This window comes from Aspergillus heteromorphus (genome assembly GCF_003184545.1).
Source record: "Aspergillus heteromorphus CBS 117.55 chromosome Unknown BO70scaffold_10, whole genome shotgun sequence".
Taxonomy (NCBI): domain Eukaryota; kingdom Fungi; phylum Ascomycota; class Eurotiomycetes; order Eurotiales; family Aspergillaceae; genus Aspergillus; species Aspergillus heteromorphus.
Genome location: NW_020290415.1, coordinates 670,828 through 687,518, shown reverse-complemented (window position 1 = coordinate 687,518; position 16,691 = coordinate 670,828). Strand labels below are relative to the sequence as shown.

Genomic DNA, 16,691 nt, shown 5'->3' with positions numbered 1-16,691 from the left:
AATATATATAAAAGAAAGAAAGAAAGAAAGAAAGAAAGAAAGAGAGAAAGAAAGAAAGAGAGAAAGAAAGAAAGAAAGAAAGAGAGAAAGAATTCAGAGATGGATAATGACAGGGGACGATTCGCTATCGCTCAGAACATACTATACCATCCTGACAGTCCACTATAGAATAGATAGATAGACAGATAGAGATGCCCATCAGACTTACTCCTATTCTTATATGTCCACTACCCTGGCCCGATCAGTCCCGGCCCGCATAAGTACCTACATACATCACGCAGGAAACTGTGCTCTGTGCTCTGTGCTCTGTTCTTTGTGTTTTCTGCAGGACGATCTGCTAGCCGACGACGTATCGAATTTATCTGACTTTGTGATGGGCCGGCTGGTGGGGGGACAGTGCACACGGCTGGAGACGATCGGCAGTGGACCAGACAGGAGACCACTGACAAGACTGACAAGACTGACAGGAGACAACTGACAAGGGACAGATGCCCCACATGCCAGACATGGATATGTCAGGTCGAAACACAAATAACTAGATACTTGTTGGGGGGAGACCACAGCGGAACAGTGTTCCTGACACCTGTCACCGTCACGTCCCGACCCCACCCGGTGGAGCACAACCCTAACTCCCTGTGAGCTGATTTAGTGGTATCCATGATCCATGATCCATCCCCCTGGGCGTTAGCTCATCACCAGCCCCATAATAATACAATACACACACACACACCATCGCGGACTCCGAAGTCGCACAAGCACCGCTACGCGATCCTGCAGGCCATCTCCATCTTAAACGAGCCTAGCGCAGGCAGCCAGGGCAACTGCAAGGAGGCTAGTTCGTTCTAGCACCGAACGCCAGGAGATTAAAACCGCCGATCGGAGCACTGCCCTTTCAACGGCTGCCCCTATCTAACCAGTAGATACCCAGTGAGTAACCCCATTCCGAACCCCACTTTTGCCAGAAACGTAGTGCCGTTGCCTCCCTGCCTGCGTCTTACTCGAGGGCGGCGAGTCTAGGGAATGGGTGCTACCCCACCGTATATAAATCAGTGTCGCCCGGACATGGTCAGTGGGTTTGGGATGTTCTTTGTCGACGCGGTTCGGATTGATTCATCATATCGCATAACTATACAAAGTAACTACCGTGTATCTATATACTTACACGACACGGACTTAATTGAACTATGGAGTCTGTGGATCTGGTTATTGTCGGCGCAGGTATCCTCCCTCCCCCCCCCCTCCCTCCCTCTCTTCCTCTCTCAAATGACCCAAATTTCTCTCCCCATACACCCCCCCACAGAAGTACACCCCTCACAAAATCCATCCTAACATATTAAAAAAAAAAAAAAAAAAACAGGCTGGCACGGCCTCTCCGCGCTCAAAACCTACCGACAGGTCCACCCCACCGCCCGCATAATCTGCCTCGACAGCGCGTCCAGCGTCGGCGGCGTATGGGCCACGCAGCGTCTCTACCCGGGGCTGAAATCCAACAACATGCTGGGCACGTACGAATTCTCAGATTTCCCCATGGACGCGTCCTTCGGGGTCAAGCCGGGGGAGCATATCCCCGGGGAGGTGATCCACGAGTATCTGGCGCGGTTTGTGGAGCGGTTTGGTCTCGGGGGTGTATTCGGTTGGGGGTGGAGGTGAGGGTTGTTGAGAGGGTGGAGGCGGTCGATGGGAATGGGAATGGGGGGTGGGTTGTTACGACTGCGCCTGCTCCATCCACTACATTCACTACATCCACCAAATGCACCGAATGTACCACCACCACCACGGAAAACGAAACAAAAATCCACACCCCCAAACTCATCCTCGCAACCGGCCTCACCTCGACTCCCTACCTCCCCCGCTTCCCTCGCAATCCCTCTTCCCCCACCCCATCATCCACACCTCGTCCCTCTCCCTTCCCCCCCACCAAGACACCCTCCTCACCCCCTCCCGCAAACTGACCATCCTCGGCGGCACCAAATCCGCCTGGGACGCCGTGCACGCCGCCTGCAGCGCCTCCTGCACCGTCACCTGGATCATCCGGCGGCGGGGCCACGGGCCGGCGTGGATGGCGCCCCCACACGTGACGCCGTTCAAGGCCTGGCTGGAGAAACTGGTCACCACGCGGCTGCTGACGTGGTTCAGTCCGTGTATCTGGGGCGAGGCGGATGGGTTTGGGGTCATCCGGAGGTTCTTGCACGGCACGTGGCTGGGGAGGAAGGTTGTGGATGGGTTCTGGGGGGTGTTGGAGCGGGATGTGGTTGCGTTGAATGGGTACGAGGAGGACGAGGAGGTGGGGAAGTTGAGGCCTTGGGTGGGGCGTTTTGGGTGGCTTCGGGGTTGAGTATTCTGAATTATCCGGGGGGGGATGATAATAATAAGAAAAAGGGGGTGTTGGGGATGGTGAGGAGTGGGCGGGTTAGGGTTATCGTGGACGATATTGTGGATCTGGATGCGGGGGCGGGGTGGTGCTGGGGTCTGGGGAGAGGGTGGAGAGCGAGGGCATCGTCTGTGCGACTGGGTGGGCAGCCACCCCGCGGGTGCAGTTCCGGCCAGCCGGGATCGAGAGGGCCTTGGGCTTTCCGTGGGCGGAGGATTTCCTGTCGCAGGGGACGGTGAGGCGCGCGGATGCCGAGATCCTGCGCCGGTTTCCCAAGCTGCGCGAGGCGCGCGCCGTGGTGGAGAAGCGACGGCTGGCCGGGTATGTGCCCCTGGCCAGCGATGCCGCGGCGTGCGCCCGCCATCCGTATCGGTTGGCCCGGTTCATGGTTCCGGCGGGGTTCGTGGGCGATCGCTCGGTCGTGGTGCTGGGGAATGCCATGACCATTAATACCGCCTTGGTGGCGCAGACGCAGGCGTTGTGGGCGGCCGCGTATCTCGGGGGTGATCAGGGGGTGGTGAGGAGGGTGGTGGAGAGGTGTCCCCTGGATTTGGTGGAGGAGGTCCGCGGGAAGAGTAATGGCGATGGCGATGGCCATGTCGATGCGCTGTGGGAGATGGCGCTGCATACCCAGTTTGGCGTCCACCGCTGTCCCGGCGGGTTCGGGAAGCGCAATCCCGATTTCGTGTTCGATGCGCTGCCGTATGTCGATCTGCTGCTGCGGGATCTGGGGCTGGATGTCAAGAGGAAGACCGGGTGGTGCTGGATGAAGTCGTATGGGATGGAGGATTATCGCGGGTTGGTGGAGGAGTGGTTGGGGAGGGAATGATTGTTTGTTTGATCTACAGCAATATGACAACCCCTAAAAGTGTACCTATAGTACCTATGTAGTCCACTCGACTACAACCGGACCCCCAGAGCAAACCCCTCCACAAACCTATCTCCCAACCCCAAGACAGATCTCTAAAACCCAAACCTCTCAAACACCGCAACCCCCCCTCGACCTTCTCCCCCAGCACCTCCCCACCACCCTCCCATTCCATCGCACGTAATGCGCCCCATCCCCGGCCACCTGCGCCGTCCCCTGCACCTGCACCTTGACCCTCTCCATCCCCACCTCCACCCCGTACCCGCCTGCCTGCGTGCGCTTCTCCTTGACGCTCACGATCCCCGCCTCGCACCCGGACACCAGCACCGTCCCGTTGCGCTCCACGTACGCGCTGACCACCGGGGCGGTCGAGTTCGCGTGGCCGAGCCCAGTGGCGGGGGTGTATTGGAACCAGACGAGCGAGAAGGGGCCGATGTGCGCGTGGCCCCAGGACCAGCTGGTCATTAGGGTTTGGAAGGGGCGGGAGCCCCAGTTCTGGTTCGGATTAGCATGTCATAGCACAGAGCATATAGCAACAAAAATAATTCGGTTCACATCTGAATCATATATCGACAAGAGTCAAGAGAGGAAAGAGATGAAGACAGGAAATCGGGGAAGGAGGAAGAAAGCAAGAGAAAGGTGATGAATCCAGTGCGCGAAGGGAGGTGAGGTGTAAGTAAGTAATAGCTATACCTTATCATGATACCCAAAGCCCGTAAACCGCATCGCCTCGCCATCAACGATCATATCCACGGTCGCCTTCGACGCAGGCACAATATCCACCCAGCCGAGATATGGACCCAGAAGGAGCGAGAGATCGAAGGATCGGGGCTTCGAGCAGGCTGAGAAGGGGGGCGTCATCTGTACATCCACCCATCCACATCACATCAGATTTAGTATCCATCCATCACTAAAACCACAGTCTACCACCTGCACCCCCCAACCCACCCACACAACATACAACGCACGAAAAGAAAAGAAGATATACATACCCCCTCCAGCACCACCCGCCCCTCCACCCTCCCCCATCCCATCCCACCCACGCCTCAAACGCCGTACCACTCCCCTGCCACCCGCCAGTCCCCTCCCACACCCCCGAGCTCAGATCCCGATCGCCCAGGACCGTCGCATCGCCCGGGACGGCATGATCGACGACCACGGAGCCATCCGGCAGGCTGGCCCAGACGTAGGACAGCAAGACGGACGAGGAATTGGCCGGGACGAGGGGGAAGGCGGTGGCCGTCGCGGTGAAAAAGGTGAGCACGAGGGAGACGTTAGGGTTGGAGGACGAGATGGCGTCGAAGTACCACCATTCGAAGACGGTGCGGTTGACCTCGTCGAGTTTAGGGGCTGTTAGGTCGGACAGCGAGAGAGAGGGGGCGGTGAAGTCTACGAGGACGGGGTAGGGGACGGGGAGAGGGTCGATGGCTTTGATGTATTCGGCGGTTCTTTGGGATGTGGTGGTTAGGAGGAAGACGGGGAGGAGGGAGAGGGAGAGAAATAGTGGATAATGATGATGATGCATGGTGAACAATTTGTGATATTGCTTCAACTGACTGGACTGGCTGCAAGAGGGTGATTGATCATAGATAATTTGCCATCATCAGACATGGCAGATGGCAGAGCAGAATAGCAGGATAGGGGCATAGGCATTATATGCCCGCATCGGAGAAACAATTCACGGCCTGCGTCCCGTGTGGTGGCATCTGGTGTCTCACTGTGACACCGCCCATCGCACTGCCCCGGTCTCTCCAGCACCGCGTACAGGTGCAACCCGCGCGTACAGACTTTCTCCGAGTGAAACAGATACCGAATAATTATAATCACAACACCACCAACACCACCAACAACAACAACAACAGAACATACACAAATCAATACGCTGGCCAACGCCTCTACTTACATACGTATACATGAAACAGGCTGCCCACGCTGATGCCATCCGTAAGCAAACAATCCCCCGTCCCGTCCGGCTCGTGGGGCCGTATAAGTCACAGTCAAGTACAAACTCGTCAAGCGAGCGCTCCAATCAAATACAGTAGCGACCGTCGTTCAACTCCGAAACATGCGTCACGCTCTCTTCAGCTGTGGCCGCTGGATTCGCGGTCCTCCTCCTCCTTCAGCCCGCCGTCGCTCGGCTTGCCGTCCCCGTCCTTGCCGCACCCTTTGACGAGAATATGTCGCTGCCAAATGAGTCAGTAGGGAAATCGGAGAGAAGACATCGGGGAAGGCTACCTTCAGCGCGTCCTTGCGCGAAAAGCTCTTGTCACAGTGGGAGCACGGGAACGGCTTCACCGACAGGTGGATGCGCTTGTGTCGTTTCAGGTCGTGGTTGCGGTTGAAGCTCTGCGGGCACTGGTCGCATTTGAACGGCCGGTCGTTGGCCGGGCCCGGGGCGTGGCCATGCGGCGGGTGCCCTCCGTACAGCTGCTGCATGTGCTGCATATTGGCCACGTGCCCGCTGTTGTACCCGGGCAGCCCCGGCAGCACCCCCGAGTGCATCCCCCCCGTCAGCGCCATGTGCCCGCCCGGGTTGTGCACGTTCGTCCACACCGGCCCGTTCATCGCCGGCAGGGAGTACGACGGCCACGCCTGTCGACTGTTGTAGTTCAGATGGTGCGGGGGGACCGGGTTCGAGGCCACCCGGGGCTGTATCCCCAGGCCCGTCTGTCCGTACGGCGAGTACCCGCCCGGTGGGCTGGACAGCTGCGACACCGTGCTGTATGCGGGCGCGGACGAAGACTTGACCATGTAGGGGTCGTTCGAGGGGAGGGAGTGTGGAGAGGGCGCCGGGTTCGGCAGGGGGTTGTGGGCGGACATCATGGCATGCGCCATGGCGTGATGCTGCTGCGACGCCGGTTGCGCCGAGACGGGGATCGACTGGTGGAAGGGGGGCAGGTGGTTCACCTCGTACGGCTGGGGGATATGTTCCGCGCTCGAGGTCGCGGGATTGCGGTTGAGGGGATTCTGGGGCGGGGAGAAGGCGTCGCGACTGGGATAAGACCACGACTGCCGCGCCGCCGCCGCGGCTGCCGTCCCCGAGGCACTCGGGTAGGAGTTCTGGCCGGACCAGTATGGGGCCAGATCGGGGGTGGGGTTTGCGGCCGTGGTGGTGGTGGTGGTGGTGGCGGCGGTCGTGGCGGACACGGGGTGGTGTGGGAGGTGTGCGCGGAGGAGACGGGGACGTTGTCGGCGGACTGGGAGGTGGCCGGGGGGGTGAGCAGATTGCTGACGCTGGGGCCGATGGGCGGGGGATGGGCGTGCTGGCTGTGCTGGCTATGCTGCAGGTGCTGGGCGTACTTGACCGCGCCGCTGCCGGCGTGGAAATTAGGGGCGGGCAGCTCGAAGCTGGGCAGCACCGGCGCTGCAGGACGCCGCGAGTTCAACGGTTGGGGCGCCAGGGCATCGAGCCCCGACCCCATGCCGGGCGGGGGAATCGCGAGGGCAGCCAGGTTGGCGGTGGTGTCGCGGGTGAAGGCGGCGGGCGGGAACAGGTCGGTGACTTCCACCGACGAGGGTGTCGCGAGGGCGGACAGATGTCCTTGGGAGAAGGCGATGGGTTCGGTGGCCCAGTATCGACTGCTGCCAGACAGGCCTCCCGCGATGTCGGGGGGATCCAGGGGGGGCGATCGGATCGCGATCAGCGATCTTGGGGCGCGCGCTGGGTGGGCTGCTGGGAGATCGACCGAGAGCAGACGCAGCGAGTTGGTTGGGTTCACCAGGGGTTCAAATCCGGTTCGATGGACCTCCTGCACCTCAGTGGGGAGTCATATCCTAGGGTCGCGGAGGGAAGAGTAGGGCGATCGCGGGCGGGCGACTCGGTGCGTTCGCGGGCAGAAGCCGATCAGGACAGCAACATGGCCTGTCGAGGCGACTTACGCGGGTTCACGCGAGTCGAGAGGGGAATAATTAAGAAGGGGGGAGGGGGGGGGGAGAGAAAGTGGCTGGTGGTGGTGGTGGTGATGGTGATGGTGTTGTGGTATAGACGGAGCGAAGCGAGTACCGTGGATGGCGGGCGAGTGGGTGGCAGCGGAGTTGGCAGGCAAGGGTGACAGGCAAGCTGACAGGCAGTTGGTGTGGTGTGTCCGGGTGAAGAGTAGGTGGAGGAAAAATCGAGGAGGGGGGAAGGACCGGGAGGAGGTTCTTTTATTGTCGTATTGTTGTCGTGGTTGTCTGAATAATAATAATAATAATAATAATAATACTAAAAGAAGAAAGAAGAAAGAAGCGGCCGCCGCAGCAGTAGAGCAGCCGAAGCTGCGTGCTGGATGGATGGATGGATGGATGGATTGATTGATGGATGGGGGAAGAGGGAATGGAGACGTATCCAGACCAATCCGACCCGGCCAACCAAGCGGCGCCGCCCGGTCTGGCCAGCGCGGGGGTCGCCAGAGCGAGGGAAAAATTACCAGGGAGAACTTACCCACTCACGCTGCCCATGGAGCCCATGGCTGGCCCGATCGAGTGCCCTTCCCAATCGGGGGGCCTCAGCGCCCTGCCCGATTTTCAGAAGAATGCCTGCCTGGCCAAAAGCATCCCCCCCCCCCGATTAGGAAATGGGGGAAGGGGACTCCGAGGGAGATACACGCGATACAATAAAAGAGAAACAGGAAAAAAACTACAAGCAGAAATGTTTAAAAAAAAGCGAAAAAGAAAAAAAAAAAAAAAGAAAAGAAAAAAGAGAAGAGAAGGGAAAGGGAAAGGGAAAAAAAGGAAAAACAACCCCCGAAAAAAAATAGAGTAAAAAGGCGAAAGCAAAAAAAAAAAAAAAAAAAAAAGCGAAAAGGAAAAATAGGACAGACAGGGAAAAGAAAAAAGAAAAAGAAAAAAAGAAAAAAAGGACGGGCCGGCGGTAAGATTGAAAGGAACCATTGACAACAAACTTTCTCCCTGACTGACTGAACCTTAGAGTTAGCAGGTATCTATCTTTCTTAGTATCTCGCAGTCTGTAGGATTCCAGGACCCCCCCTACTCCTCCGTCGAGCCCAGCCTAGCACTAAGGGTCGTAGTCCCTCGACGACTGATCAACGGCAACGTGGTTGACAGGGCTCGTCGCGACGCCCAAGCTGTTCCACCCCTTCGGCTGTTCCCACGGTCGACGGCGACTCGGTTAGTCGGCGCCTCTGCCCTGACTATCATCAGCGCATCATCTTCCTCGTCGTCCAGCATCGGACCTCAACATTGTCATCGTCATCGTCGCGCTCAATCTCAAACACCGCTCCCCGTTGCCTCGCCGTGCGATACCCCCGAAACCCGCCCATTCCAGTCTTTCCTCCCCGTCCCAGGAGGGGAGCCGGCCGTGGAATCGGCCAGACCCTCGAAGCTGCAGGTGGTCGCGACCAAAATAGGTCCAGAATCAATGGTGCGAGAAAACCGGTTAGCCGCTGTGCTCCCCCCATGATCGTTTCGGCCTAGTCGGTCCGGACCCGCCGTGTCCAACTATCAGTATCTTATTCCGTACAGTATCAACTGTATCATACTGCTATCAGTCTCAGTCTCAGTCTCAGTCTCGGTCTCAGTCTCAGTATCATGGACCCATCACGACTCAGAGTCTGCGCCCGCGCCTGCGTCTGCTGATTTGCCGGCTGGCGGGCTGATTGCTGTGCACTGCGGGCCTGATTGCCTGAAAGACTAAGGACCAATGTCTACGACCTACATACACCCACAGGTACAGACAGACAGTTCGGATTCGGAATTGCAACGCGGTAATTTTAGGTTCTACAGGCAGATAGGCATGTGGAGCGCCAGGTCCGTCGTGGTCGATCGGTCACCCCGACCCAGCAGGGGAATCACTTCTCGCCAGCCCTGTTTGGTGGAGTTGCGATTAAGCTTAGCCAGCAGCGGTCGATCGAGTGTGTCGGGGAGGGATCCAGGTGGTGGAGATGGAGGAGGAGATGGTGGTGGCGGGTGGATGAATGGTGGATGGATGGATGGATGGCCGGGAGAATTAAGCGATGAACAACTGATCCAGGGAAACCCTCCCCGGATGACCAGGGCAGGGAGAGAGGGGGGGGGAGCGACCACAGGGACGGCGCGATCACAGAGGATCACAGAGGATCACCGAAGAATGATGGCGAACAGACCCCCCGCAACCCTCCCCAATCACGTCGGGCCAGGTCTCAGCGTCTCAGGCCCGGCAGAAAAGGGGCAGCCAGCGATCGGGGCTCCCTTGCGTCGAGGAATGCATGACAGATGCCGGGGAGGAGGGGGGGAACAGACAGGCCTGGGGCTGATCAATTGATCACACACCGGGTGATAAGCAACCGCGAATAATTATTAGAGGTATTATCGTCAATATCGTCAATAATTAGCTGGCCCCGACGGAGAATTAATGGGCTGGAGAGGGGATCCACCGATGGAACATTCTACTGGGCTGGTCCGGACGGGTCCATCAGGGAGGGAGGAGTGGTACGTTGGTCACCACCGGCGACTAGGACGATTAAGCATCCGCGGTGGAAAAGCTCTCTGAAGAGTGAAGACTGCAGTCCTGCTTTGCAATCTGCTCTACTGCAGGGCTGCAGACTCCATCCCCATTCCAATTGTCTGTCGCAATGTCCGACTCTGAACAATCACCTCCCCCCAATCCACCCTCACCATCCAGGGTTGACCATTCTGGTTCCTCGTATCCCTCGCCATGGACTGCTCTGGCCGGGGTGCTCTCGCACGGACGCCTCTCGTCCCGGCCCTCCCCCAATGCATCGCACCAATGCGCCCTGCACCCATGTCCCATGCACGGCGTGAAAGAACCATTCCGCGTCCGAGGCAAACGGCCCCTGGTCCGCCAGTCCCATTCCAGCGCCAGGCCGAAGCCATCGCAGCCATCGCAGCCATCGCCGCCATCCACGCAGCCTGACTCCCCCAGGTCAGCTGTTGTTCCTGGAACCCTGGTTCGCCTGGGGAAAAGATTCCAATCACAGCCGTCCATTCCTCCGAGCCCCCAACTTCCTGGCCGCCAATACGAGCTGCTGCTGCTGCACCCGGCCGCTGTCCATTCCCCGCCGGGTAGATCCAAGCGACAGGCCGGCACCGCTTGTTGCTCGCCGCCCGCTCATTGGCGGGTGTTTGTACCAACTCTGGTCGTACGCCGTACCGCGTCGATACGGCGCGCTAGCGCCTTGGCTGCGGTCGGCACTGGCTGGCTCGGGCGTCGGGTCCAGCCCGCTACCCCCGATCGGGCTAGCGCCTCCACCCAACTTGCCTGGCTGGTCTGCCTGCATCGGGGTCACTTCACCACTGCCGGCCATTCATTCGCCCATGCATCTGACACGCGCCGCATCGCTTCTGTCCGTACAGGTACAGGTACAGCGACAGGTACAGGTCAAGTGACCTGAGCACACACCGGAGAGGGACTCCGTACACTTTCCGTACGCACACCCATCTGCGCTATTATTATTCTTATATTAACATGTTGCTCGCGTTCTTTGTCCTTTCCCCCCTTCCCCCTTGTTTCATCCAGCCAGCCTAACCTTAATCCGGGGGCCATCGCTGACCAGACGCGTCCCCCGTCGGGTTGGCAATCAGCCCGCTGCAGAGGCAAACCGTGCCCGCGGCTGCCATGATTGGCTGCAGCACCCGCCTATCGCCTGGCAAGGCCCGGCCCCGGGGGCGGGGTGGGGGGGGGGGGCAGTCGAGTCCGTCACCGCCCAGGGCTTGTGTTGTTGGGCCTTTCCCAGCTGGGCAACAGTTAACAGACCACTCCCAAGGACTACTGCCGCGTTGGGTAAGTACCAGTACCAGCTCGCAGTGCCTTGGCCCTTCACCGGAGGGAGTCAATCTACCACGCACCACTCTCCGTACCGAGCGTGAAACAAAGAATCACGAGCCTCGCTGCCATGGCTGGAACCTAACGGTCCACCAGTCCACCACATCAGGCCTCTCCCGACGGGAGGCGCGGCCAGCACCAGCCTGTCGGTATTGGCGGGGGAGCCCTCGGGAGATCGAGCGCGGTGGCGGCCACGGTGACAGATGCAGTAATCAGCTCTATCCGCGCCCTGTCCGTCACACCGCACCACCGTGTTTGTATCTGATGTTGATGATGATGATGATACTGATACTCATACGGATGATGATGTTCATCGTCAACATCCCAGTCCGACCCAATTAAGCAAACAACCACAACCAGAGTTTCGCGCGACAAGCGACGCCCTGCCCGTGCCCGTGCCCATCATGTCCCTGTCCCTGTCCCTGTCCCCATCCCCGGTCGATTCCCCAACCCGCGTATCCAATGTGATCTGTGCAGGGACGATCGAGCACGTCTTTCTGACCCGTAATTAGATAGATAGATACTCCTTAGATACATGCGACCGGGATTCTGCTGGCGTGGAGACTGGAGAAGACTAGTCCGCCACTAACTGCCCCTTAGGGCCTTAACTGCTTCAGGGCTGGGGCGGATAACGACGCTGGCCTATCCGCTAGCTCGCTTTCGTCGTCTGTCGAGCCTTTCAGGAGCATGGATAAGGCAGGGTCTCTGGTTCGGTTCTCGGACGTTGGCCACATGCAGCAATCAGAACCGTCTGTCTGACTGCGTCTCACCACCTAATGTCTTCATTTCAAATCGTTTCTTCTGGATGAGATGAGATGGGATGGGATCGAGATCGTACGACTCGCCGCCCAAACTCTGTAAGTAAGAAAGAAAAAAAGAAAGAATCATGCCGACCGGTACGTCGGCGGTTGGCGGAAAGGGGAAGAAAGGAAGCTTTTTTTTTTTATTATTTTTTTTTCCCGCCCAACCAGACCAGCTCGCCTCTCGCCTCTCCTCATCTTCCCCTTCTCCGTCCGTCTTCCCCTGCCCTGGCCGATCTGCTGCACCGCGCGGCAAAGGCTTGGACGTGGCGGGCGGAACTGGAAGAAGTTCGACGGGCGGAAGGTTTGGTGGGTTTCACGGTGTGAACCTTAAGCGGGCGTTCTGACGTCCACGGCTGACCTATCTATCCACTTGATTCTCTACAACTAGTACTATGACCGTGACTATCGAGATTTGAGACAACAGAGTATATGGTCTTCGGACTCCGTACTTTGGCCATCGTTAATCTATCCACAACTTGCGGTCTGCGGTTCGTACGCCTATACATAGTCAGTTAGATACTACCGGTAGAACCACTCTCATACCACAGTAGATACGGAATAGCGGAATCGTCAGGGTCTCAAATCTGGGTGCAGAAGAGAATGACTCAATACCACCACACTAACACTAACAGCAACAGCAACAGCAACAGCAACAGCAACAGCTCTAGCACTAGTTAGTAGCTAGCCTGCCTCGTCCAGTTCCCTCAGGCCACTACTACTCCACTCCCTTCAGCGGAAGCAAGCACCACCTACCCAGCTAGGCAAGTGGTTCTCTGAGCAGTGCAGTGCAGCGCAGCGCAATGCCTGCCAGTGAGTGGCAGACGGAGTGCGTCGTATGCAAGGCGTCTGTCAGAAAAGCCAAATCCCGCCAACGAGAACGCCAGGGATGCGACCCCCTCTAGGGAGATACGATACTACTAGTATTACTACTAAACTCGACCGGTTCTCCTCCCGGCATGCATGTCAGCGTCCCTCCTTTCCTCTTTGGGTCGTTGCGCTCGCCACCGCGGATGAATCCTACTAAGCCTAAAGCTTGTTGACCCTCACTGCTACTACTATCTATCTGTCTATCTATCGATTGAGATATGGAGTACTCCGTACGGCGTACTTACTGGTCAGATAATTTAGATATCCCGGTGGGACACCGACTGACACTCACCCTCACACTGACTGACTGCTGACAGTCTGATCTGGGGGCTAGCTAGTGGAGGCGCTGCGCGTCTATAGTGCTGTGCTGTGTTGTGCTGTGCTGTGCGTGCGGTGCTGTGCAGCTATCTCTTACATACTTCTCCGTAATTATGGAGTAGATAGATACATACCATCCATCCATCGTATCCCATTCCCATAGCCCTCCCTTCACCCCCCCTCCGGTTCCGGATCCGGCTCCGGCTCCGAGTCCGCTCGTTCGGTCGGTCGTCGGTCGTCGGTCATCAGCCTCCCCTGCTTAACAGCCTCTGCTAAGGGTACTGTTAATGCTGCAGGCAGGCATGTGGTCGGATGTCCGGCTAATCTGAATCTGACATGCCCCTTTTTTGGCCGCTCCAATGGGGGCGCAGGGGAACTGACTAGGGAGGTTGGTTGGTAGGTTGGGTGGTCGCGCGCTTTCGCTTTCGCTTTCCCTTTCCCTTTCACTTTCACATGTGAGCGAAGCGAGCAGTGCCGATAACAGGTGCTGATATTGATATTGTCTTATGCCGGTGTTGTGGTGTCTACGCGGGTGCTTAGACTAGCTGGGTAGCTAGGCGCGCTAGGCTGGCTGATCCTTTTTTTCGCGTAAATCCGCTCGATGGGGAGGCGTGCTCCGGGTTGGATCGACTGATGTGATACTCCATCTGTATACTCCGTACGGGGTACTCCGTACGGAGTAGAGTACATAACTACTATATATTACATATGGAGACGTGAGGAATTGATGTGATATTACTGTACTACTGACTCCTGAGGATAAGGATAAGGATATTGATTTTGGGTCTGGGTTGGGTATACACCATTTGGGTGTATAGCACACCATATCATGGCTGTTTTTATTCTGTTACAGTCCCGTTTGAAGATGATTCATATTTACTTTCTTCTGACTCTCGAGGAGACAATATATAGAGCAGCGCTCACCGCCATTGTCCATCCCATCCATCCATCGGAACATCTCTGCTTTCCAGTATGAGCGTACTACTTGGTCATAATGATGAAAGACCGGTCTTCTAGACCAACTCCATCCAGATATTCAAAGTGACACCCAGCTGTAAGAAAGGAAAGAGTGTTTTACCACCCTGCTCCGTACCGGAGCCCCCTTGGCGCCTTGGCATCTCATCCGACCGCGGATCAGCATCATCCATCCCCTCCGTGATATCCCCATCCATACAGAAACACAAACACAAACACACACACACTTCCACACTTCCCCCTCCCAAACTCCCTCATTGAAACTAACCCCCCGACAACCAGACCCAACCCACCCTAATATGGCGTTTCTCCCTCACCCACCAATCAGACCGTCCTGCAGTCCCTGCTGTCACGAGACTGCCTGCGGCGGGCTAGACCGGTCTAGACCGCGTCCGCCCGCCGGGCTCAGGCACGCTGCCGGAAGGGGCAGGAACTCGCCCTCCTGGCTGGCTGGCTGGTCCGGCTGCGAGGATGCGAGGCGTCTCTACTCCGTCCTCCGTCCTGACTGACTGGAGAATGCCATGGCGGGGCTTCCTCAGCCGTGACTTGTGGCGAGTGTGGCTCCGGGTGGCGGTAGCTTAATTGTGCCAATTTGTAGACCTATACTATCTATATACAGTAGTGTTATACACCCTAGCTTCAACCAACTAGTTACTACTACTATCACTCCTCCTGATAAACTGATATCATATTTATACCGACTCCCCGGATGATCCGCCCTCAAATACACCTTCTCCCTGGCCGTCCACCTCTCAGTCCACTCCCCAGCAGTCTCAGTCTCCGTCTCCAGATCAGATTTAGATTCCCGATACACCCCGCGCCTCCTCGACTCAGGCACCAACAACTCGACCACATCCTCAAACGTCCCGGGGGTCGTGACATACGCAAGATTAAACCCATCCACATCCGCCACCACCCGCGGCGTCCACCTCGGCACCTCGCTACTCGTCGTCGTCGTCGTCGTCAACCCATCCAACAGACTCCTCACCCAGCTCCCGATCCAGCGAAATCCCCAAGATATCGATCCCCGTCCACCCGCTAAACAGCACCAGTCCGCCCACCACGCTCGCGTGCCTCCTCGCCTCCGCCAGCTTGGCCTGTGCCTCCGCGTCCGCCCGCCCCACAACCGACGTGAACGTCGCGAAGAACTTGATGGATCGCGGGTCTCGCGCCCCTGCGACGCCGCGAGCTACCGGATGTGTGCGAGTGGCTCGACACGAAGATCACGTCGTCGTGCGTGGCTGCGAAGGCGGAGCCCGCCGCGGAGGTCCCCGCTTGGAAGAGAAAGGGCGTTCGTTGCGGGGATGGGTCCACGATGTGGCGCATGTGCAGCGTGAAGTATTTGCCTACGTGGTTGATTAGTCGTACTTGTGTGGGGTCGATGTAGCTGTCTGTTTCGGGGGTGGGGGGACCAGGAGAATTCCCACAGTCTTTCCCCCGCGCTCGAGCAGTTTGGCGAGTTCGATCCAGTAGGAGAGTTTGCACTTCGTGGCGGATTTGTCGGCGGCGTTCTGCTCGTGGTTTACATTTTTGCATCAATCGCAAGCAACCACAGCCGGGTGAGGTAGGTGGAGTGCTTGCCTTCCATTGTCCAGGCGAGAGATGGCCCATGGTGCACATGTCGAATGCATTGAGGAGGATCTGCTTCCGGATGGGTTGGTCTTGGGGGGTGTCGCCCATTGTGGTGGTAGTAGGTAAGTATGGGGAAAAGAAAAGGAGAAAGAGAAAGACAAAGAAAGACACTGATAAATAGGGGATTAAGGTAAGTTCTGATCTAGATGGGAGGGTTGGCTCGTCTACTGTCTGTATCTGATCTAGCTATATCCAGGTCTGCTAGTTTATAGCATCTATAACCTCTAATCAATAATCCACAATATCCACAGTCCAGGCCAGTAGTAGACGCCATCAGTTAGAGTGTCATCTAGATCTAGATGCTCTCCCGCCCCTCCCCATCCACCTTCGCCCTCTCCGTAACCCTAACCATCTCTCCCTCAACATCCAAATCCGCGATAACCCGCTGCCTATCAACCCCCCAGTCAGCCAGTCAACCCCCTAAATAAAGACCCAAGACCCAAGACCCAAGAGCACAAATGAGAAAAGAAAAGAAAAGAAAAGAAAACATACCTCCCCCCACAATATCACAGCCCCAACGCCAACCCAACCAAACCCACCGCATTCGCCAACGTAAACGCATACCCGACCCTAAACCGCGACCCAAACACGGTCCTATACACGAGCAGCGGCGTCCACGCGGTCGTCGACTGCGCCACCACATTGACCACCACGAGGACCACGGCCCGCTCACTCGCCTCATACCGCAGCTCGCTATTCACCCATCCGTACAGCACGCTCGACATCGCGACGGCCGCGTACGTCGTCAGGAACGCGAACCAAAGCGTCGACTCCGGCACCTCCCAGATCACGAGGATCTCGCGAGCCCGATGATGTTCCAGGTGTGGGAGACGGCGATGGCCCAGGCGGGGCCGAGGAGCAGGTCCAACAAGAAGCAGATGAGCAGGACGCAGAAATCCCCAGTGCGGGGGACAGCGCGGAGAGGTTGTTGAGTTGGGTGGTCGTGAAGCGGTTGAGGAATTTGAGCCACAGGAGGTATCCGCCTGAGGAGGTGTTGAGGCATGCGTTCTAGAACAGGATGTCTAGCAGGAGGAGGTGAGGAGAGGAGAGGGATAGACATGGGAGGGGAGGACCGAAGATATAGTGCATGCCGGG

At 57.6% G+C, this 16,691-nt stretch overlaps 5 protein-coding genes across 5 annotated transcripts; 1 reads left to right on the top strand and 4 right to left on the bottom strand.

Annotated features, from left to right (window-relative positions):
• Positions 1 to 1,184: 1,184 nt before the first annotated feature.
• BO70DRAFT_370767 (flavin-binding monooxygenase-like protein) lies at positions 1,185 to 3,200 on the top strand (the record flags this gene model as incomplete). Its single annotated transcript, XM_025544762.1, has 6 exons — positions 1,185 to 1,218; positions 1,358 to 1,610; positions 1,664 to 1,761; positions 1,923 to 2,305; positions 2,380 to 2,433; positions 2,478 to 3,200. 6 exons carry the CDS (start codon positions 1,185 to 1,187, stop codon positions 3,198 to 3,200), a joined length of 1,545 nt encoding a protein of 514 aa, XP_025399999.1.
• Positions 3,201 to 3,350: 150 nt separating this feature from the next.
• On the bottom strand, positions 3,351 to 4,764 carry BO70DRAFT_395981 (uncharacterized protein; the record flags this gene model as incomplete). The annotated part of the gene is made up of 3 exons (XM_025546581.1): positions 3,351 to 3,734; positions 3,933 to 4,081; positions 4,299 to 4,764. The coding sequence occupies 3 exons, from the start codon at positions 4,762 to 4,764 to the stop codon at positions 3,351 to 3,353; spliced, it is 999 nt and encodes a 332-aa protein (XP_025399998.1).
• Positions 4,765 to 4,858: 94 nt separating this feature from the next.
• Positions 4,859 to 5,298, bottom strand: BO70DRAFT_28357 (uncharacterized protein). The gene has a single exon (XM_025539097.1). It carries the CDS (start codon positions 5,179 to 5,181, stop codon positions 4,954 to 4,956), a length of 228 nt encoding a protein of 75 aa, XP_025399997.1. The 5' UTR covers positions 5,182 to 5,298; the 3' UTR covers positions 4,859 to 4,953.
• Positions 5,299 to 5,320: 22 nt separating this feature from the next.
• Positions 5,321 to 6,661, bottom strand: BO70DRAFT_290755 (putative C2H2 finger domain protein; the record flags this gene model as incomplete). The annotated part of the gene is made up of 3 exons (XM_025539368.1): positions 5,321 to 5,422; positions 5,475 to 6,299; positions 6,419 to 6,661. The coding sequence occupies 3 exons, from the start codon at positions 6,659 to 6,661 to the stop codon at positions 5,321 to 5,323; spliced, it is 1,170 nt and encodes a 389-aa protein (XP_025399996.1).
• An 8,244-nt stretch (positions 6,662 to 14,905) lies between these two features.
• Positions 14,906 to 15,699, bottom strand: BO70DRAFT_428830 (xenobiotic compound monooxygenase, DszA family; the record flags this gene model as incomplete). The annotated part of the gene is made up of 2 exons (XM_025548013.1): positions 15,183 to 15,699; positions 14,906 to 15,112 (listed from the first exon to the last, which is right to left on the bottom strand). Exons 1-2 carry the CDS (start codon positions 15,642 to 15,644, stop codon positions 14,906 to 14,908), a joined length of 669 nt encoding a protein of 222 aa, XP_025399995.1. The 5' UTR covers positions 15,645 to 15,699.
• Between the last annotated feature and the right edge of the window lie 992 nt (positions 15,700 to 16,691).

Coding starts and splice junctions, on each gene's coding strand:
- BO70DRAFT_28357 (XM_025539097.1), bottom strand. CDS start 5,181: ATGGCATCAGCGTGGGCAGCCTGTTTCATGTATACGTATGTAAGTAGA.